The sequence below is a fragment of the Scardinius erythrophthalmus genome, assembly GCF_964197995.2.
Source record: "Scardinius erythrophthalmus genome assembly, chromosome: 1".
NCBI lineage: Eukaryota > Metazoa > Chordata > Actinopteri > Cypriniformes > Leuciscidae > Scardinius > Scardinius erythrophthalmus.
The window spans coordinates 64,673,316-64,696,046 of NC_138221.1; the positions used below are offsets into that span (position 1 = coordinate 64,673,316).

The 22,731-nt window shown below is 39.2% G+C and overlaps 1 protein-coding gene across 1 annotated transcript; it reads left to right on the top strand.

The window, feature by feature from the left end:
• The first annotated feature begins 249 nt into the window (after positions 1-249).
• unm_sa1261 (un-named sa1261) lies at positions 250-22,199 on the top strand. Its single transcript, XM_081372182.1, has 4 exons — positions 250-436; positions 10,868-11,092; positions 17,126-17,328; positions 18,950-22,199. The coding sequence occupies exons 2-4, from the start codon at positions 10,921-10,923 to the stop codon at positions 19,799-19,801; spliced, it is 1,227 nt and encodes a 408-aa protein (XP_081228308.1). The 5' UTR covers positions 250-436; positions 10,868-10,920; the 3' UTR covers positions 19,802-22,199.
• Positions 22,200-22,731: the final 532 nt, after the last annotated feature.

Here is a 22,731-nt window from a genome sequence, read left to right on the forward strand (position 1 = left end):
CTGCAGTCTTTGAATCTCCAAGCGCCTCACGAGAGAAGAAATCTGTACGGAGACAGAATGCACCGACACCAGTGATCCATCGCTCTCTTCTCTGATTGGTCAAGCTTGTGCAGCGCTGCCTCAGTTTGCTCTCTGATTGGTTGTTTTCGCAATGGGCCTGTGCAGCGCTCGCTCAGTCTGTTCTCTGATTGGTCGAGAACGCGGTGGGCTGGAACAGAGCTGTCAGTACTGACATCCACCACCAACGGAGAGACAATAGGGCAACAGCAGTCGCTCTGTCGGACGTGTGCTAGAATCAATACTATCAAGGCTTTAAGATATAAATAACAGAGAGGAGAGCTGAAAGACTCATGCATTGCTCCTGATGCTCTAGTTATAAACATTGACCACAACGGAATGACAGCGCGGGGTTTGCGCATCATTTACTCCTTGAAAGGTAGGAGACATTGTATTTAACATTAATATAATTGATCAAATATGCATATTGATGCTCAGTGTCATTCTTATTTGCCACTGTCATTTGACAGTAAGAACTGCCATACTGTGTAGGTAATACAGATGCCTTACTTCCATAAAACCTTACTTTACTTCGAAAATGAGCAATATAATTCTTATATGTATTATAATAACACATTATTGGTGCATGCAAACAGCCAGGCGCATGCATTCGTTTGTTTTCTTATTATTGACATAAAGGTCTCAATGCAGCTGAGCCCTTCACTATGTAATCTGCATAGGAAGCAATCCACTGAAGAACAATAGGCTGCCAAAACACATCTTGAGCTGCTGTTAGAAGGGGTATAAGTCAAGTGAAGGCATGCCATTCATATATACATATCCAGTGACATATGTCAGTTACATGCTAAAGAGAGATGGTTATTCATTTACTTCTAGTTTTTATTTTGCATGCATGGATAGCCATGCTCATGCACACTCACACAAACCCAAAGGCGTAAAGTGTACATTCAGTGCATGAAACTGAATGTCCTGTTTATAACCGGGATTGTTCAGACAGGATTTTGCTGGCCAGATGACAACAAATTTAGATGCAAGCTTAATGAGTAATATGGGTTATTACAGGGCAGATATAATGTGGGATAGATGCATTTAATTTTAGATTTGGCAGTTGAGATTTGACACTGACATTTTTACAGAACATTTACTCAATATATATATAAAAGAGGTTTTCGGAAGATGCCGATAAGCTGAAAATGCCTAAAATACTGGCCAATGCATGAGACTGTCATACTAGATGTGAGTATTTCAGACACACACAGCGTGTCCTTTGTCTAGATGAGCTCCATTATTTGAATACCAAGATCTGATATCCAGAATTTCAACAGTCAGTCAAGAGACTAGTCTTATAATGTTTAAACTGTGGTGACATTATTTATCTCTATGACGTTTGTGAAGAAACAATCCTCTACCTGCTTGAATTGAATGAAACCTGAAATTTGTTAAAAAGGTAATTGCAAAATTGTGGTCAAGCAACCTTGGTCAGGCATCCTGCAATGTTTGAAATAAGTATATTTATCAGACCTAAGCTGAATCCAGGATTATGTGACCAGATAGAAAATACCTTTCATGCACAGAGCCACACAGACAATATAATTTGCAATCCTGTTTACTTCCATAATCTGATTGAAATCTTCCATATTTCTGCATGAAACATATATTGAAAACACAAATAATGATATTTATTTAATGAAAAAAAGTCTCAAACTTCGATTTTATCCGTTACATCAAGCAGGTGGCTGGAGAGGGTGGGGGATGAATAAGTGAAAGGCCGTCTGTGATGCCAGCTAAAACAAACGAGGTGGAGCAAGTTATTCTTTTGATAAAAGATTATCAGGACAAACATTTTTATGCACAGAAGAAACGTGCACAATAACTCGTGCTCACTGTAAATGCAGCACCAAGGACCGAGCCTCGAGCCCTTAGTGATCTGATCTGACTCCAAGCGTGAACGTATAATGCTTCATAGCACTGTGAGCATCGTGTGTGTGAGTGTGTGAGTGTGTGAGTGAACAGAACCAGCACTAACAGGGTTTATAGGGTTTTCTCTAAAACAGTGGTCTCAAACACAGTTCCTGGAGGGCCACTGCTCCTAATCAACTTAAATTTTTAAGTTACTCATGGTATGTTTACACGACAACGATGTACTAAAAGCGGAAAAGTTTTACCTTTGCGTTTTTTCTTTGATGAGACGACAGCATTGTCAAAACGAACCTGTTCACACAGATCTGCGAACATTACTAAAATCGCTGTATTATTCATGCCAGGCCAGTAGATGGCGATGTCACTTTGTAAAGAAACACTACGCATCTATAGACTGAACACATAATACACATGCGCGTGACATTACCATTTCAAAACGTTTTCGTTTTTGTAGTTTAAACGGAGACGATAACGGTATCATTTTCAAAAACATACACTTTGAATCCCGTTTTCAAAAGTTTCCACTTTCAGGCCCCCAAAACACTGTTGACGTGTAAATAGGCGGCCAAAACGCTCCCTGAGTTGCAAAGCATTGGACTAGAAGCCAAACAACAAAATGAATAAGAAATCGGAGGTACAACCTGGAAGATACAGTAGAAAGCAACTTTAGAAGCAACTAATTTAAAAGGGTAGTTCGTTCAAAAAATTGAATTCTGCCATGTACTCACTCTCATGCCGATCCATTTTTTTCTGAGTTTCTTTCCTCTGTGGGACACAAACAACAATCATTTTTTTTTTAAATGTATCTCTATTTTTTTTTTTCAGTCCATATACAATAAAAGTCAATGGTGCCTGATGTTATCTGGACTCTAGCTTTCTTCAAAATATTTTCCAGAAGAAAGAAATGCAGGTTTGAAACGGCATGTAAATTATGACACGAATTTCATTCTGAGCTGAACTATTCCTTTAAGGCTTTGGAAAAATCAATAGTTGCTCAATGGCATCCAGTGAATAAGGTGTGTATATTTGAGTATTCTCTGTATTTTCCAGATATTCATTTCCTCTGCGCTCCCGCTACACGTGCTTGGCGTTGTGATTAATGGTAGAGCAGGGGTGGGCAAACTTTTTGGCTCAAGGGCCACACTGGGTTTTAAAAATTTGACAGAGGGCCGGCCCAGTAGCAGATTATGAAGCACGATCTCATGAAAGTGCGTATCTATACCACAAATTTTATTTCTCGTGCCATTTATATGCCAAAAATGTTTTTTTTTTTTTTTTTTTGTTTTTTTTTTGTGTGCATGCTACACACTGTAAACCCCTTGGTTAGGATTAGGGGTGTGGAGTGCGTGCCTATTACACGCCATAAAGTGCATATCATATGCACGCGAAAACATATTATGCACTACAAATACAATTCATGGTATTCACACTTTCATAAGATCGGGCTGAGCAAACAGACAATGTTGTGGCAATGTCTGTGCGAAATTCAACAACGGAGAGACGACATTCTGACAATAAATTTTTTTATGCTAGATATCCCCCATTTAGCATGTTATGTTTTGATGTTAATTTTTAAAGATGTTAGATAATTATAGCCTATACTTTTTAAATATTGTTTATCCTTATTATTATTTAATGGCCTAACAGTAAATTAGAAACAAAACATCTGCAAGTGTAAACTTAGAAGAGTAAAAATTACAGGTTACATTAATTCAACTTTATTAAAACTGAATGGCAATTTGCACTTCCAAAAGTCATACATTTGTGGAAATAAACGAATATACAAATTTATTTTAAGAATAATAAAATAAAACATAAAAGGCAAAGGGAGATCAGAACATTTAATGAAAAAAAAAACGGGTTCTGTACATGGCAGACAGGGGAGCGTAGTCAAAAGCCGGACGATAAAGGTCGGTAAACGGAATCGGGCAGGATACATCCACAAATCCAGAGGAGCAAAGAAACTAAATAGCAGACAAATCAAAGGAAAAACTAAGGTGTGCAAGCGGTTACCAAACATTTTTTTTCTCATTGAGTTTCCAAAAAAGGAAAAAACATTAACGTGCAACAAGTCTATGCGCTTAAGTCGCTGTCTGTTTGGTTTCCATGGTGACGCGTCATTGCTTGTTACGTGACACACCGCAGCCACAACAGCGCTGAATGACTAATGATCTGCTTTTATGTCATTTTTCCTTTTTTACATTTGTTAGCTATGGCATGCAATATCTGATATTCCGATTGTCAAATATATGCAACGCAATATATATATATATATATATATATATATATATGTATTGCAAGAAAAAAGGCTAAATTAATGCGATCTTAAGACAATTTTTTTAAATACTCGGCGGGCCGGATTAAACAGCCTAACGGGCCGCATGTGGCCCGCGGGCCGTAGTTTGCCCACCCCTGTGGTAGAGGGATTTGTGCTGCAAAACCGTTCGACAGGCTTATACATCTATCCTCCATACCCTGATTACTCCACAACTCCAACGGCAATTTCAATCTAGTTTTGAACCCTGTCTAGTTCAGTTTTCAGCGCAAGACAAATCTTCTTCATTACAAAGACTGATGGCTAGAGGTTTTCTGAAAGTACACAAGGTCCTAACACCATTTTCAGCCGCCACTGGTGGTTTATCTGTGTGCTACTCGATTACCATGGGAACAGAGTAAATAAATTGTACTGTCGACAAACAAAATCAGCCTGCTGAGCGCTTTCTGGCAATATCTGTACTGGTTTCTCATGTTATATTGTAAATTGGTGAGAAAGGATTTGTACTGCACAAATACAAACACCGGGACTACCTGCACTTGGGAGCAAATTGCCCTTGTGAAAAACAACTGTGCTTTATTTTATTACTTGTAGTGTCTGTCTTCAAGTCTAGTATATTTTTTCAAATAAATGTACTAGATATTAAATTACTGAAATAAAAGGCCACTTGAGTGTCTAAGTCAAAAAGATGTCACCCCTAAGGCTCCGGTTCCTCCTTCAATACAAGTCTATGGGAGTTTTTCAGCCATTTTATGACCGCCAGGCAAAATCTCAAGACAGATCACTTCGAAAACTAGCAGCACATTTCTGCCCAACAAGCTGCATGATTTGAGCCGTCATTCATGTCCGAGTTATGCACTGAAGTTCAATAATTAGGTTTAAGGGTTGTTTGACTCCTGAATCCCGAATATCATGTCCGAGTTATGCACTGAAGTTTAATAATTATGTTTAGGGGTTGTTTGACTCCTGAATCCTGAATATTATGCAGTTTAATAATTATGTTTAGGGGTTGTTTGACTCCTGAATCATGAATATCATGTCAGAGTTATGTACTGAAGTTTAATAATTATGTTTAGGGGTTGTTTGACTCCTGAATCCCGAATATTATGCAGTTTAATAATTATGTTTAGGGGTTGTTTGACTCCTGAATGCCGAATACCATGTCCGAGTTGTGCACTGAAGTTTAATAATTATGTTTAGGGGTTGTTTGACTCCTGAATCCCGAATATTATGCAGTTTAATAATTATGTTTAGGGGTTGTTTGACTCCTGAATCATGAATATCATGTCAGAGTTATGCACTGAAGTTTAATAATTATGTTTAGGGGTTGTTTGACTCCTGAATCCCGAATATTATGAAGTTTAATAATTATGTTTAGGGGTTGTTTGACTCCTGAATCCCGAATATTATGAAGTTTAATAATTATGTTTAGGGGTTGTTTGACTCCTGAATCCCTAATATTATGTCCGAGTTATGCACTGAAGTTTAATAATTATGTTTAAGGGTTGTTTGACTCCTGAATCCTGAATATCATGTCCGAGTTATGCACTGAAGTTTAAAGGGGGGGTGAAATGCTCATTTTCACTCAATCTCCTGTTAATCTTGAGTACCTATAGAGTAATATTGCATCCTTCATATCTCCAAAAAGTCTTTTGTTTTATTATATTTTTAATTGAAAGATAGAATGTACCGAGTCTTTCCGGAAAATAACGAGCGGCTGGGGGCGGGCCGTGTGGGCGAAGCTTAGCTGTGCTTACCCGCCGAGCCAGTAACAACACAGAGACATTTGTTCAACAGTTTTACTCACCGTTCCAACGCACGACCGCGAACCTTTATCATTGTGACTGCTCGAACCTTAAAGGGTCATTTCACCCATTTGAACATTGTTTTTTATTTAAAGTGGGTCATATATGTAGTCGAAATGTAAAATAATTTTTGAATTTGGTGCCTTCGTGACCGAGAAAAGACAAAAAATAACTTCAGAACGCATTTGTATGAAAGACAACAACTCCCACAATGCACCACATTGCACAGCTCCGCAAGCCACTCCCACTAATCCAGAAAGCGCATATCTGCCTATAAGAGAAATCACTCTTCCGTCTACAAGGCTAGCTACTACCAGAGCTTGAAAATCATTTCACATTCACACAAAATGTCTAGTTAGTTGGCGAACTCATATAGTGCATTACTCCTCGTTTGTATTTCTTTCGAAAAGGTGAATTATTGCATGGTACCTGGATGTTCAGTCAGAACATATGCGGTGCGAAACTAGGATAGTTCTCAACACAAACGTCCGTGTCCTCGTCTGATTCAGAGATTTCGTCCAGGAGAAATTGTCATCGTTGAAATTCTTTGCCGCAGACGGACTCTATCTCTGTGTTCATAGCGGTTCGTAGTTGCATAGTGAGATCACCGGCGCCACCAGTCCGCCCTAACTCGAGCCAGTCCGGGCTCCTCGTCCGCGGCAGGCAGGTCTTCTGCCTCGGCTGCTCTTCGCTATAATGCGGCTTGTAAAGGTAGCCACAGACACCTGATTCAAGCATCAGACTTCTGAAATCCTCTTCTTCTATATCATATTGAGCACTCTCCTCCGCCATTGTCATAACTGTACATCTGTCTCCACAGCGCCTGTTAGCTTAGCTTCAAACAAGATGGAGGATATTGCTTTCAGTTTCAGAGAGTAAAGTCCCACCCACTGATCTGTAATAGGTCTGTAGCGTGAGCGCGCCCCACCCTGGGAAAGATGAGAAACTAGTGTCTGTAGTCTTAACAGAAATCCCCCCCTCTAACACTTCCTCCTACAATGACGCAAAATGACGATTTTTGCGTCATTGTAGGAGGAAGTGTAAGAGGTAAATAGCAGATTTCTCCCGTCTCAGGGGAAAATGAGAGAGTGTTGCACAACCATTCAATAGTATGACTGGGTTTCTAACAATGCAAAGCTTAATGCAAATGGGTGAAGTGTCCCTTTAAGCATTAGACGATCTGCAAATCCGTCGATCTTGGCTTTGTTTATAAAACAATCATCGTCGAAATGCAGGGAACAAAGTCTTACACAACTCCGTTTATGCTCAGGAAAACAAACTCCATCCACGGGTGCCTTAACGCTGGGTTCTTTGGGAATCTGTGCAGGGTTGTCTTGCCCTGGCAACCAAAAACACACTTCTTTGGTGACATTGACTTCCCAAAAGCCGGCAGGGCGCTTTGATGGGCGAACTGCTTTCACTCTCTTGCTCTCTGTTTTACGAGTGGAACAAAAATACTCCTTCAAACGTACAACTTAGTTTTTGAAACTTTGTCCATGTTTAGCATGGGAATCCAACTCTTTACCAGTGTAAAAAACTCAGTATGCATGAAATAGCATTTCACCCCCCCCCTTTAATAATTATGTTTAGCGGTTGTTTGACTCCTGAATCCCGAATATCATGTCCGAGTTATGCACTGAAGTTTAATAATTATGTTTAGCGGTTGTTTGACTCCTGAATCCCGAATATCAGCAATAGTAATAGTGATGCTTGAAGGGAACCTTCTTTCATTTAAGACCCTTATAATGGCTACAGGTTGTAGTTGTAGTCTAGATGACTATTGCTATGCATACTGAACATAAATAGTGTTCACCTCTAAGGGAATTAGATGTATATTTACAGTGAGAGTGTCGAGTGTAGTGTTCGTAAGAGCCCGTATAGCATTGATTAAGCTGCTTGTAATGATGATTACCTTTAAATGGCTCAGCAGAGGATTTTGGCAGCCACTCTTGCAGTATTGCTTGTTCTGTCGAAGCTGGAGGAGGAGAGCCAGAGAAGTAAACAGTGAACACAAGAGAAGGAACAGGTCAATAAAGCGCCAGGCTCGGCACGCTGGTAAAGATGAAGCGAGCTGTGCTACAACATGGCACATTTACTCGAGAGATGAGAAACTGTGTGGGCTGATGATGTCTGTATGTCCACTGGGAAAAGGACATCCAGTTCAGTTACTGCTCACTATACTTTTATTGTACATCTATCTATCTATCTATCTATCTATCTATCTATCTATCTGTCTGTCTGTCTGTCTGTCTGTCTGTCTATCTATATATATATCTATCAATCTGTCTGTCTGTCTGTCTGTCTATCTGTCTGTCTGTCTCCATCTGTCTGTCTGTCTGTCTGTCTGTCTGTCTGTCTGTCTGTCTATCTGTCTGTCTGTCTCTATCTATCTGTCTGTCTGTCTGTCTGTCTGTCTGTCTGTCTATCTATCTATCTATCTATCTGTCTTTCTGTCTCTATCTGTCTGTCTGTCTGTCTGTCTGTCTGTCTGTCTGTCTGTCTGTCTATCTATCTATCTATCTATATATCTATCAATCTGTCTGTCTGTCTGTCTATCTGTCTATCTGTCTGTCTGTCTCCATCTGTCTGTCTGTCTGTCTGTCTGTCTGTCTGTCTATCTATCTATCTATCTATCTATCTATCTATCTATCTGTCTTTCTGTCTGTCTCTATCTGTCTGTCTGTCTATCTATCTATCTATCTATCTATCTATCTATCTATCTATCTATCTATCTATCTATCTATCTATCTATCTATCTATCTATCTATCTGTCTTTCTGTCTCTATCTATCTGTCTGTCTGTCTATCTATCTATCTATCTATCTATCTATCTATCTATCTATCTATCTGTCTTTATGTCTGTCTCTATCTATCTATCTATCTATCTATCTATCTATCTATCTATCTATCTATCTATCTATCTATCTATCTATCTATCTATCTATCTATCTATCTATCTATCTATCTGTCTTTATGTCTGTCTCTATCTATCTATCTATCTATCTATCTATCTATCTATCTATCTATCTATCTATCTATCTATCTATCTATCTATCTATCTATCTATCTATCTATCTATCTATCTATCTATCTATCTATCTATCTATCTATCTATCTGTCTGTCTGTCTGTCTGTCTATCTATCTATCTATCTATCTATCTATCTGGGACATTCTTGCTACTTGCATCATCTTGCCTTTTTTCCCCCCATGTTTTCCCCTTGGAGAATGGCTCATAGATCAACCACACGTATTTAAAATTCAGCTGTGATGTGGTTGTCACTTTATTTCGCAAGTCAGTGATGCATGAACAGAACTGAATGTAGCAGGACTGTAGCAGTCTAATCAATTTGTTTCTGCTGCGGTGTGAATGTTGCCCACTAGATCAAGACTTTCTTATTACCTGACACAGTCCCCCTTTTATCTTATTAGTCTTCAATCCTTGAGATGGGAAGTAGAATGACCTAGATTTGTGCATGGGGTTCAAAGTGTTTGATGAGTTGCCCCCAAAAAAAAAAAAAAACAGCTCCACACTTTCCTCCTCTCTCTCTCTTTCTCTCTCTCTCTCTGACACACACACACACTTTCATATTTCCACAGATGGTGTCAATGAACAGGAAGTGCTGTCATCCTGTCTTATTCAACACATTCTTCTCTATTAATGAGCACTGGCAGGACCGATGTGCCATCAGGACTGAAAATTCATTCAGAAATCTCATCAGACAGTCTGTTATATTAGCGGAAACCCCATTGAGCATTCTTTAAGATTATGCCATTAAGAAATGTAATATCTCACGACATTCTAATTTTGTGTTTCACAACATTCACAATGCCTTTAAATTGTTTTCCCACATATGATAAAACAACAGATGTTTAGAGAAATAAAAGCATGCCAAAGCTCCATTTTGCAAGTTTGATAGATTTTCGGTAACACTTTAGTTTACAGTGTCCTTGTTACACATGTTAAATGTACTTACACTAAATTATGCAATTAAATTATTACAAACTAACCCTAAAACAAACTATTATCCTAACCCTATAGTAAGTACCTGTTGTTCATTAATAATGCTCAATCCTTAATTGTATAACTACACTGCAACAAGGTCACCTTAGTTTAACCAAATTTTCTATTATTAAATTATGTTACACATACCGGCATCATATTGGCCATTGGTCACCCTTTTTTGACAATTTTAAGTTGCTTAGAAAAGTAATAGCATGCAATAGCTTCAGCAAGATTCATGTTTTGGGTGTCATTCATGTTCACAAATGGTGTCAGACGCAAATTCCCAGCCTCTTAGACTGTGTTTGCACTATTTGTTGTGCATTGTAACTACATACTTACTTTATGAATGATATTCTTCTCATATTGTTCTTTTTGACTGGGCCGATATAGTGCATGTTAGCTGAAACAATAGAGCATGGTGTTATGCAACAGGCCAGTCTGTCCTCTAACACCTTTCGGAGAGTGTTTCGTGGTGCGGAAATAAAAAGCCCTATGGGACTATGTGATTTTAGCATTACAAAAGGGATCGGCCCGGGTCTGTGCGCTCTAATCTTTTGTTCTGCTCAGTTCCTCTCATGCGTTCTCATTTGAGATACAGTCCGTGATGTCGTGCACATGAAAGGGCCTCCACAGAACAGACAGAAGATCAGTGAACTGTAGGATGCATGAGGTTATATAAAGACTTGTTTGTGTTGCTAACCAATGCCCACAATCTCTGTAACGGTGATGTTACTGATAAAGTGTGTGTCCAATGCAATCAGGTTCAGCTGTGTGGAGATAGTTATTTTAGGGTATTTTATCATGTATATCAACAATCTCCTCTTTTTTTCCTTCTCCTGCCTTTAGATTTTTAAATCATCACCGTTGTCGTGGTAACAGGCCTCTCCGTCTCTGGAATAATGAGCTCCTCACCTCACATGTCCCGTTCCTCTATTGACATCCTGGAAGAGCTGCAGCTCATCACTGCGGAGAACCTGGAGAAGCTGGACTTTAATAAATACTATGAGGTCATCAGGGAGCTTGGGAAGGGCACCTACGGCAAGGTGGACCTGGTCATTCACAAGATCAGAGGTAGGTTGAAGGGGATGGACAGCATGGGTGCTATAGACAGTAGGGGTGTAACGGTTCACAAAATTCACGGTTCGGTTCAATATGACACAGTGGTGTCACGGTTTGGTACGTTTTTGATACAGCAAAAAGGAAGAAATGGCACGGAAATGTCCTTGATTTTTTAAAAAATATATATTTATTAAAATTAATTTTATTTTTAAATAAGTGTGAGTTTTCCTACATCTTGAAACTTTTAGTTTTAAAAATGGGGGTAATCTTTGAAGGATGAACAAATAATGTTTTGGTCATCACATTTAAATGTTATTTTTAATATGACAATATTTGAGTTTTGAAGTGCTGGAAAAAGATGTGAAACATCCATGGTGACAGTTAGTGTTACTACATTAAATCCATGGTGAATGTTGCTCATCTGTGGACTTAAAGCCTTTAACTAGATCATTCATGGCACAATGTTTCTTCTGGTTTCCACATCAGCGCTGTTTGATCTAAAAGAGATCTACGGTTAATAACAGAGAATTGTGGATGCTTCTCACTAGATCTTGCAGCGATGTTATTAATTCATTGGCGAATTCAAATGCTTTCTTAACTGAATCTCTTAGCACTGTGTAAGTAACAGTGTGTCGTTTTTGATGTTGGGCAGGATATCTGGTCGCACCAGCGTGACTGCTAATAAAAGTTTGGTCGCACCGGCAGGAAAAATGGTCCAACGAATCGTTCGGTTTGTAATGCATACCGAAGCGAAAGCCTCGTACCGAACGGTTCAATACGAATACATGTATCGTTACACCCCTAATAGACAGGGCTTGATAATTTTGAGAGGATATAGAAGTACAGTATGTTCATCACTGGCTTTTCAACAACATGCCAATTGTTGAGATGAAACATCTTTCTAAAAACACATTCTAAAAAACTTATTATCTACACTGTAAATCCTTGCTGTAAAAAACTGCCAAATTCTGACAGTAACATACAATTTTCAATTAAAACAGTAATATACCGTAGAAAACAATGCATTATTGGTAATATTTGTAATTTTCGAGAAAGTATCCTACAGTAATGTACTGTGAATCAACAGTGCTCAAAGTTGACTTTTAGAGGCTGTGTTCAAAATCACACCCTATACCATCATTCACTATTCCCTAAATTAGTTCACTAATATAGTCCACTTGACAGAGTGAATAAAAATATTTGAGTTAATTCAGACACTGATGAACACCTGACAAGCAGAATCACTGAAGAACAGAGAAACAAGACCAGAAAAAAAGAGTAGAGACGAGCAGAAACACAAGAACTGACTTCCAGCTGCAGCCTTAAGGCCCTTTCAGTGGGAAACCAGTTTCTTTCATACATGTAAAGAAGTTCTTGTTGAGAATTAACAGAGGTTTAGATGTTGTTTTATTGAAAATAATAAAGTGTGTAGTCACCATTATGGTGATCAGTGTTTTACCATTCATTTACAGGACTTTTTTTGTTTTACAGTTTAGAACCTCCATGCAATTTTAAAGACTATAAGTAATGAAAGTATATGAAAGCACATAATGACCAGGGTCTGCCAAGCACCATAAAAGCAGTACAAACAACTCGTAAGCTACTGGGTCTTCTGCAGACTTAGCTCTCCATTTAATAGTAATTGATGTCTTGAGATATGAAAAGAATCTCATATGTTTTTTTCTTGAATTTTTCCTGTTAAAACTGACTGAGAATGTTTGTACACAAAAATGAAATCCACCTACACTTACAAACACTCAAGCACACATTTCTTTCCGTCCTATGAAATCATGCATTATTTATCAGTCATCTGTCATATTTTCAAGATCCTCTAGACCACGTACGCTTTCACACGAGAGCTTTTGGAATGGACACGAGTCCATCTGACATAGAAGTTTAGTTCGTTTGACTTCTGAATAGATGGTCTTGTGTACAGTTCATAGATTCACCGGAGAAATACAAGTGCCGTTTTCTATGTAGCATTTTTTGCCAGCTCACATCTCCGTCTGAGTTGCTATGGATTTTTTATTTTTTTTGCTACAGTTGTAAACGAAAAGCCTTTTGATTACAGTATGACCATGCTGTTCTTTATGAAAAGGAGATGGTGAAGCTAGTCAACCAACATGTTTTTTGTCTGGAGGTGCTTCATACGGCCAAGGAAGTCTTGCTGGTTAAGGCCTTGTTGAAACACCAGCAACCAAATCTGGCAACCATGATGGTGACCATGGATGGCCTTCATGGCATAGCTTAAAAAACCAAGCACCTCCTCCCAGCTACAGATTCAGGTTCTTTCAGGATATCCACATGTTCTGATCAAGACGTCATGTTTACAACAGAAGTGTATTGATGGTCTCCAGCCTATAAAGTGCCCCCTGTTTGGCTTGTGCATTCTCCAGATTTCAAAGAGATGCAAAACACACCATCTGTCAGCATCCAAAATCCCCATCAGTCTCACCTTATTTATTATTTACATGCAGTATGGGCCATACTTAGAGGATTGATGCTGCAAAGCATTGTGGGGGCAGTTCGAGGAATCCACTATCCCGCTGGCCTCAGCAGAACTCGTCTCGTGAGCTGTCATAAAATTTACATCTCAGGATATCTGCTCTAATACCGGACAGATAGTGCATCTATATCATGGGACATCCTTCAGAGAAAGTTTGTTTACCTACTGGAATATCACTAGAGGAGTGAACTGAATTTGTATTTGCTATTTTGGTAGTTTGCTTTATTTGTGGGAATCTCAGACTGTAATTAAATGTTTTGTATTCCAGAATTGCTTTATGCATATATATATATATATATATAATATAGTTTGTCTCTTCCATTAAAATGGATTCAAATATTGATGAAAGTCTACTGCTCAGGGTTGTGTATTGTACTGTACCTCTTTAAGTTCTCACTTTAATACTCCATCCAATACTCCTACAGGTTGTACATAACATCTCTGACTTCTGACCTCTAAAATGTTCGATTTGGCTGAAGGTTGTAGAGTGCTATCGTTTCGGTTTGTGAACAACAGACGTCTCCAAGCAACTAAATTGCAGAAGATAAACGATGCTGTGCAATGCTAACATTTGTTCTGCAGTTGTAGTTATCAGCAGAGAGGATAATGTGTTTCATACTGTGTTTTACACACCTACGGCTTAAATATCTTGTAATGTAGGAACTCACTGATGCATTTCAATGGCTTAAAAGTAAATTCTGCACAATTACCCAAATTCTGCACAATTTCCCATGTTGAAAGTCTGACTTCAAGTGGTGTTCAATTACACTTTTCCAAGTAGGAAGTTCAGACACTCAGAATGTAATTCAGCAGAATATCACCTGCAACCAACTAGCATGGATAACATCATGGATTACCAGGCTCTGATTATTTAAAAAGTCTTTTTGCTATTTTAAAAAAGGACAAGCCCTTAGGTATATATATCAACAAAGAGTTTGTCAAACCATTACATGTCTTTGCAAATCTTTGTTTGCACAGAGGACTACACTGTAGTGTCTCAGTACATCAGAAAGATGTACTGCGTTTTTGTGTTTTCTGTGATCAACTACAAATTGTAATTCGACAATTCCCAATTAGTTTCCACCTAATGCAGTCCCAGATTAGGAGCTTTCGCAGTTAAAGGAACTAGCCACCTAGAACTAAATTTCCCCTTAGGCCATTTTCCTGGTCAGTAGGAACTCTGAAGTAACGTAAGCCAGCCGACAGTGACGTCATTTAAGTGCCGTATTCAACAACTGGAGAATGGAGGACGGCGTGATCGGAGCTGTGTTTTGTTGTGTGTCGTTGGATTCGTGATGGAATGTAGACGTATAAGTTATGCGATGGAGAGGGCTAAAAGACGAAATCTCCTACAACAACTTGCAGTGCTAAACAACACAACACCGCAGACAAAGGTGACAGGTAAATGCCGTTAACATTAGCTCTCTGTATGTTTATGTCTTGCAACAATATAAAACACTTTACACTTTAAACTTTACACGGTTTTTAAAAATGGTAGGTGCTGTTTCGAATGGGATGTGTTCGACCAATCAGCGTACACTTACTTTATTGGTAGTTTCTATTGTGTTGGGTTAGACCCTTCTCTGAAGGAGTTAATTTAGTTCATCCGTTCCTAGAACTAGGTTCGTTCCCAGTCCCTGCGGTGCAAACAAGCCAAAGATAAAGTTCAAGGAACTAGGAACAGGTTCCTCTGGTGCAAAAGCCCCTATTGTCTATCATCTGCCTGAGCAGGTGCAGCTGTCGGCTGTGCTTCTGATGAAGGTCCTTTGTGAAGGCCTTTATCGTGTACACACAGGCAGCTTCTGCTATCTGTTGTGTTATGTAATAACAAAGTTGGGGGCGGGGGTTCCTCTTGCCATTTGACCTTCCTTTTAAGTGCCTAGCAGCTGCTAACCATCTGCAGTGTTATGCAAAGGACTTCTATAGTGATTCTCAAGCAAAATCTGTCTTTTTTTTGTTCAAGACATTGACGAGACTACGTGACTGACACAATCACAGTATGTCTCATTTAGTGAGTAAATATGCCTAAAACATTGAACAGCAGAAAACGATACACATTTAAAATATGGCATATGGCACGAGTGTCTGGGGAAATAGATGGAAATGTGTCGTTTTTGTAAATATTTCACAATATTTCACAGACAGAAATCCAAGTGGAATACACAGTTCTGCATGTGGATATCTAAGAGCGTTTTCAGACCTGTAGATCGCTTGCTTTGTTCCTAAACGGGGATTAAAATTGTTACAATGTTGCAATTTTTTTCTTGGTTTGGTTCGCTTATACAAGGCAACATTTAGAAATGGACCAAAACACAAGTCACGTGTGAGTAAACCGTCCTCTCATTGGTTAAAGCGCACCAGTTTATATTCCTGCCTCTGGGATTCTGCTCATAGCGGTTATCCGTCAGGATTAAATCAGATCATTAAAGCCCAGCTCTTAGAGACGCTCGCTAAACACCTTGTAAATTGGGTATTTTCATGTGTCATGGACAGTTGTTCTGAAATATGTTTGTCTGATCAAATTTCAATTAGGCATTTCACTTCGCCTTTGCTCCAGGTTAACCCATGATTCTTTCTGAGAGGCATTTGCAAAACAAAGAATTCTGTCTTTCACGCAATGTACGTAACGGGGGGAGGGTAGATTAGGATGATTCTAGGTCCTTGGTCAGACAGTTGGCCCGTTCGGCGCTCGGACCCATCCCCCATATTGAGAGACTGCCTAGTTTGTTGGTCCATTGGGTTGAATTTCTTTCTCGCCACAAGTGAACTGGTCCAGAGTTCGTTTTCAAGCGGCTCAGACCACCTCGTTCAGGAAATCTTGGACCAATTGTTTTGGTGCAGATCCAAGAGCGATTGTTGTGTTCAAATATGCCTAAATGAACCGAACCGAAAACGCATCAGGTTCGGAAACAAACCCTCCAAACATGTCAGGTGTGAAAGTTCTTCCTCAGATGCATCTGTTACATTTTAAACATGATTTTGTTTATCGGTGGGCTGATAAAAAACAGTGCAGATGTCTTCCAATCTGATTCGAGCCTGCCGTGGATTGGGGATGGTCCGTCTGAGACTGCACTCCTCATTTTACTAGTGAAAGTCATTTGATGCACTGAAACAGTTTTTACTGCAAGGAAAATCTACTGGTGCCCCTACATAATCCAATGTGTTTACTGCAGTTGAACAATTCAAATTAATCAAAGTGTGTAGCTAAAACTGTTTGCATTCTTACTTTTATGGCTTTAATTAGCAAAAAAAGTTAGAGCAGAATTAACCAACAGAAAATAGATTCATGTTTGCTGTTTTTGAGGTATTCTTTCAAATCCTCTCAAACCTGCTTTAGAATTTATAGTCAAAGAAAGCTGTTCCCTTGAAAAGTTAATTCCCATATTAATACACGACTTGACATTGTCTCTGCGTGACATTTAAAAAGAGCACATTCAGATCTTGCAAGTAGGCCATTAGCTTTGTGTCAGCGGCGGAATAATCAGCAATGCTTTAAAAGCTAAGCAATGTTAACCTCTACCTCTATTCCTTCCCTCCAGGCACGAAAATGGCCCTGAAATTCTTGCGAAAGAAAACCACTAAGCTGAAGAGTTTCCTTCGCGAGTACAGCATCTCTCTTTACCTGTCACCCTGTCCTTTCATCATCAACATGTTTGGCATCGCCTTCGAGACTGATGAATACTACATCTTCGCTCAAGAGTATGCGCTGGCAGGCGATCTCTTTGACATCATTCCTCCGCAGGTGAGACAACGAGAACTTCTCTACCTCGCTTGAATCTCTTCTAATAGACATATTCAGACTGTGTGCTAAAAAAGTCCTAAATGAAAGCATTAAAATAATTTGGTTATTATTATTATTATTATTCATACAGTATGCTAAATTTAGATTTTAGATATTTAGATTACCTTTAATGTCATTATAAACATGTATAACGAATGAAAACTATGTTGTACCAATAAACTTTTACCATGTTGTACCATTCTCATAAACATTTGAAGAAAAATTGATTCATATAAAGCAATGTAAATCTCATTATTACGATGTTATTGGTTGTTTTGGTTGATTGCCGGGGTGTTGCTAGGTAGTTGCTACAGTTTTTAGACTGGTTGTTAGTGCATTGCTAGGTGGTGACGAGGATGATCTGGGTGGTTGCTTACTGGCATCAAGCCAAAAGAGCTCATCCTCAAGTCTTTGTGATATTCTTGTCAGTAGATATGACTCAGGTGCCTCCTTTAATGCAAATCTATGGGATTTTTCCCCTTCCGCAATGATCCTTTTCTATGTGTGACGCATGATTTGAGTCTCATTCATGCCTGGATGATTTACATGGTGAAGGTTAATAATTTGGGTTTTGTTTGATTACTATTTTGCATCTCTGTATCTTCCCCTTTTTCCTTTGTTCAGTGTTGACAACCTAGCGACTTTGACGCTAGATTAAGCGACTTTTAAGACACATTTAGCACTTTTTTTTTGTAAAGCGCCACGTGGCAAACCTCTATTTAGTTTCCCGGACTTGTACTGCCCCATGAGCATGGGGTCATGCTTTCCCACTGCAGAGAATGGCTAAGACGAGCAGCTCTTTCAGTTGAGGCTGTGCGCTGTCAAAGAAAAAATAGGAAAGACAAACAATCATTTTAATATAAATATAAATCATGTAAATAGAGCAGCAGCATAGAAGTGACACACATAATCTTAATGGGCTTCGTTTCAGTCACTATTTCATATTCTCGTTCCATTGCCTGACAATATAAACAGAGAAATATGTAAATGAGAACAGATTTATAGGGGATTAGGCTGTATTAAAATAAAGAATGTGGAGCACAGAGAGTAGGAGTGAAACAAAGAAACGTAAAGGACTGACACTAGACAGATACAATGTAACAATGTCACCAATATGTAAATGAGCGTATCATGTAGTCAAGTCAAGTCCCCTTTATTTATACAGCACTTTTTACAATGCAGATTGTTTCAGCTTTACAGAGATAACAGGAAAATAATGCAACAAAGTTTGTTTCTAGAAGAAAACAGCGTCACAGTACAGCTTAAGTAAGTTGAGAGATGGTTCATTTTTGTTGTAAAAAAGCTATTAATTTAGTTCATTTATATATGAACTATACATGAACTTTACATTTACATCGTTTATATATGTAGCCGCTCTCTAGCGAGATTTAGCAACTTTCTGAGCAGGCTTTAGCTACTTCCCATTGAACGTGGTTGGCAAGCTAAATGAGGACTTTGTGTTCCCTGCAAACTTGTTGCTGCATTACAAAAAGTCTTCAAATTTGTCAGTCTGTGAGAATCATGATAATATCCATTATGTAACCACATGGCGTCTAATTCTGTACTCTCTCCTTGTGCGTAGGTGGGACTGCCGGAGAACGTTGCCAAGCGGTGTGTGCACCAGGTGGCGATTGCTCTGGATTACCTGCACTGCAAGAAGCTGGTGCATCGTGACATAAAGCCGGAGAACGTCCTCATCTTTGACAAGGATTGCCGGAAGGTGAAACTCTCAGACTTTGGCATGACGAGGCGCGCCGGCTCTCCGGTGAAGCGGGTGAGCGGGACCATCCCGTACACGGCGCCAGAGCTGTGCGACCCCGGTCGACAGGAGGGCCTGTGCGTGGACTACAGCACCGACGTGTGGGCCTTTGGCGTGCTTCTGTTCTGCATGCTCACCGGGAACTTCCCGTGGGAGAAAGCGCTGCCGTCCGACGCCTTCTACGAGGAGTTTGTGCGCTGGCAGCAGCGGCGGAGGCGGACCAGCGCGGTGCCTTCGCAGTGGCGTCGTTTCACTGACGACGCGCTCCGCATGTTTCGCTGTCTGCTGTCCATCGAGCAGGACCACCGATGCTCCGTCAAAGATGTCTTTAGCTACTTCAGCCACTGCTGGATGCTCGACACGGAGAACGGGAACACGCCGCACGCCTCGGCCGGGAACTGCAACGGCGGCGCGGTGATGAATAACCGTCAGGCTGAGCTTAGCTCTTCTTCCTCTGAAGAAGATGAGTTGGTGGACCGATTGAAGCAGCAGAGCTTGTCGCCTGTGTGTGGAGTAGCTAAAGGGATCGTGATGGAGCCGGTGATGGCGCACTTCTCCTCTACATCCACCAACAGCTCGGCTTCCTCCAATGGCGGCTATGAGCGCGCCTCCCGTGACAGCAACGGCAACAGTGGCCGGATCCTGGTCACGACGCCAATTGAAATATGCGTGTAGAGAGGTCACTTGGATTAACCTACCTTGCACATATACTTGGGATCACTAGATGACAATAAGGACTCAAGTCCTTGCAAAGCATCATTAGGAAAAGTGCGTACAAGTGCTCCAAGAGCATCCCAAGGAGAGTTGACAGCGTGAAACTGTTCCCGATGAAGAGTATCTCTGAGGGAATGTGTAAGACAATCGACTAAGCCTGCTGATTGTGCGTCAACCATGTTTTCCACGTATAAGTAGACCAAAACGAACTCTTCTATGAAAATATGGAGCAATATGTTGACTTTTTTGGTGGGGAAAAAAAAAGATTGAAATCAGAAAGATTTGAAAAACTTTGGAAAAAACAGCTAAAACATTTCACGTGGAGACTTAACGTGGTTTCAGAAGCACACTAGGAGCTGTGTTGGTATTGTTTCGTGCTTGTGTATCCCTGTGGTCGGTCAGTGGATATGACTTATTGATTACTTTATACGTGTGTTGTATTATTAATTTAGGTCTTGACCTTTTCGTTATATATTTAATACTGTAGCGTTACAGTGTTTAATTATAATATTTTGGAGAAACAGCACTGTCAAATCTCAGTTTGCTCACTATTAATCCCAAACTATGAAGAAAAAGTCACTTAATTGCAGAAGACTGTTAGGAAGGTTGGAATGGTAGATGCAAAAACTCTCTTCAGAGTAACATATACATGCAATCCATGTAATTGTTCTCTATCTAGGCATGCAGTCCTTGGCCCTGCGTCGCCTAATATGAAATAGTTGTACAAATCTTGCATTGAGAAACAGGGCTGTGGGTGTCCCGCTAAATACAAGAGCGATTTAGACATGACGACTCCCAGAAGCACAGTTTAAAAACCACTCAGCCTTTGTGTGTTGACATACAGTTCATACCGTAAGAACAATACAATACCACATTACACACATTTCCTCTTTTTTGCGTTCTCTCTGAGCATCATGGATGGAGGCCCTGATAGCACACGTATTTCACTTGAGACGTCTTTCCTCTAGATGTGACCCTTGCAATGTCTTGGACAAGTTCCTGTCAAACGTTAGATCAATTGACATTTTTTATATTTGAATTTGCTCTTTTCAAGATGTTTATCAGATGTACGCGATGCTTAAAAAAGAACGCTATGCTTTCCAGATGATGTTCTCTTTCATAAATGTCTTGTTGAGATACGTGTGCTTTGCTTACCGAGTGAAGGATTTCTCAGGTATACCATTCACTGTGTAATATTCAAAAGTCAACATGAAATCAAAATTAACTTATTTAAACACACATTTCTGGTCTTACTGTGCACGACTGGTCTTACCGACTTTGCACATTATTCAAAGATTTCTGCCTCTAAAAAGGTTTTATTTTTTGATTACATTACAATATCCCTCTTTCCCCTCCAAAACACCTGACTTCATTCTGGTACAGTAAGAGACACTTTTCACAATCAAAGTAATCCAGTTGACACCCTCAATTTTTTTTTTCTCATTAAACATCCTGTTTTACATTAAAATGTTAATTGTGGTTATTAGTAAAGATATTGTTAAAAAGTGTTTTAAACCCCACTTCACGTTGTCTTTAACATCCAGTTTGTTAATGTATGTGCAGGAAGGGTGTGTTAAATGAAGGTGTCATATTTATGTTTCATAACTAATGGTGATGTCTAAAGAAATCTGCTGCTTTGTGTCAGGGAATGAAGGTCCAATTGAATTTCTATATAAGATCCTTTTATTTGAGCCATTAGTTACATATTAAAAATGTTACTAGCTGCTAAACCTGGTATACTTCGCATTTAGACTCAAATGACAATAAAGTGGAATGTACTACCCTGTTCCACACAAGTCTTGCGCAATTAACATTTTTATTATATTTGTTCGATTTTGTATTCTTGTTCGAAGAAAGGTAGCAAAAGGTGATGTGCTGGAACTGTTTTGCTCTTGTGTTGTTAAAATTAAAAGAATAGAAGTGTTGACGACAATGTTTGAAAGGGCCTTTTGCATGGATATAACAGAAAAGTTGGTATCTGTGCTACTTTTTAGAATTGTGACAAATATTGTGTAGTAATACGTTCAATTAGCACAAGTTTGCTATAACTTGGTAAAAGTTTCAGTGGTGTCGAAAATGACAGTGTGCGAATAATAAAATAAATGTTTTTGTATACTTCATGTGCAGAATAACAGCAGGCCAACAGTGATGGGGCAGGACATCGATTTGCTCTCATAGACAATAAATCATGAAGAAACTCAATGCTACACTGAAAGACATTTTAACCCTTCGAAATGTATGAAGAATACAAGACCATTGTGAAAATCTTTCGTTGAAAGGACAAAAGCAAACCCAGAAATATTTGCATGATTCAACATTGCTCTGGAGAAACATTGTAGAAATAAACACTAAAATACTGAATGCTGTGGCTTTTGTGTTTTTTTTTTCTGAAGCATTATAAAGGCTGGTTTTCATATATGGATCATTCTGTGCTCCGGTTTTGATTTTTGAAGTGCTTAAATGCAAAGTTCCTATATTTTTTCATGTCCCACCATATTAATCGGACTGCTAATCTTCTTGTTCCTATTATCTGAGAATATTTCACTCCCTTTACCTGACCTTGAGTATTATAAATAAGCATACCAGTAGTCTCTCACATTGCAGTGATATTACAAAATAAATCAACCACCATTGGGCTACTGAAATATGTGACCCTGGACCACAAAACCAGTCACATGGGTCAATATTTTTAAAATTGAGATTTATACATCACCTGAAGGGTGAATAAAAACGCTTTCCATTGATTCATGGTTTTTTAGGATAGGACAATATTTGGTTACAATTTTGAATTTGAGGGTTCAAAAAAATGTTTTATATATTTACGGTAGGAAATTTACAAAATATCTTCATGGATCATGATCTAATTAATATCCTAATGATTTTTGGCATAA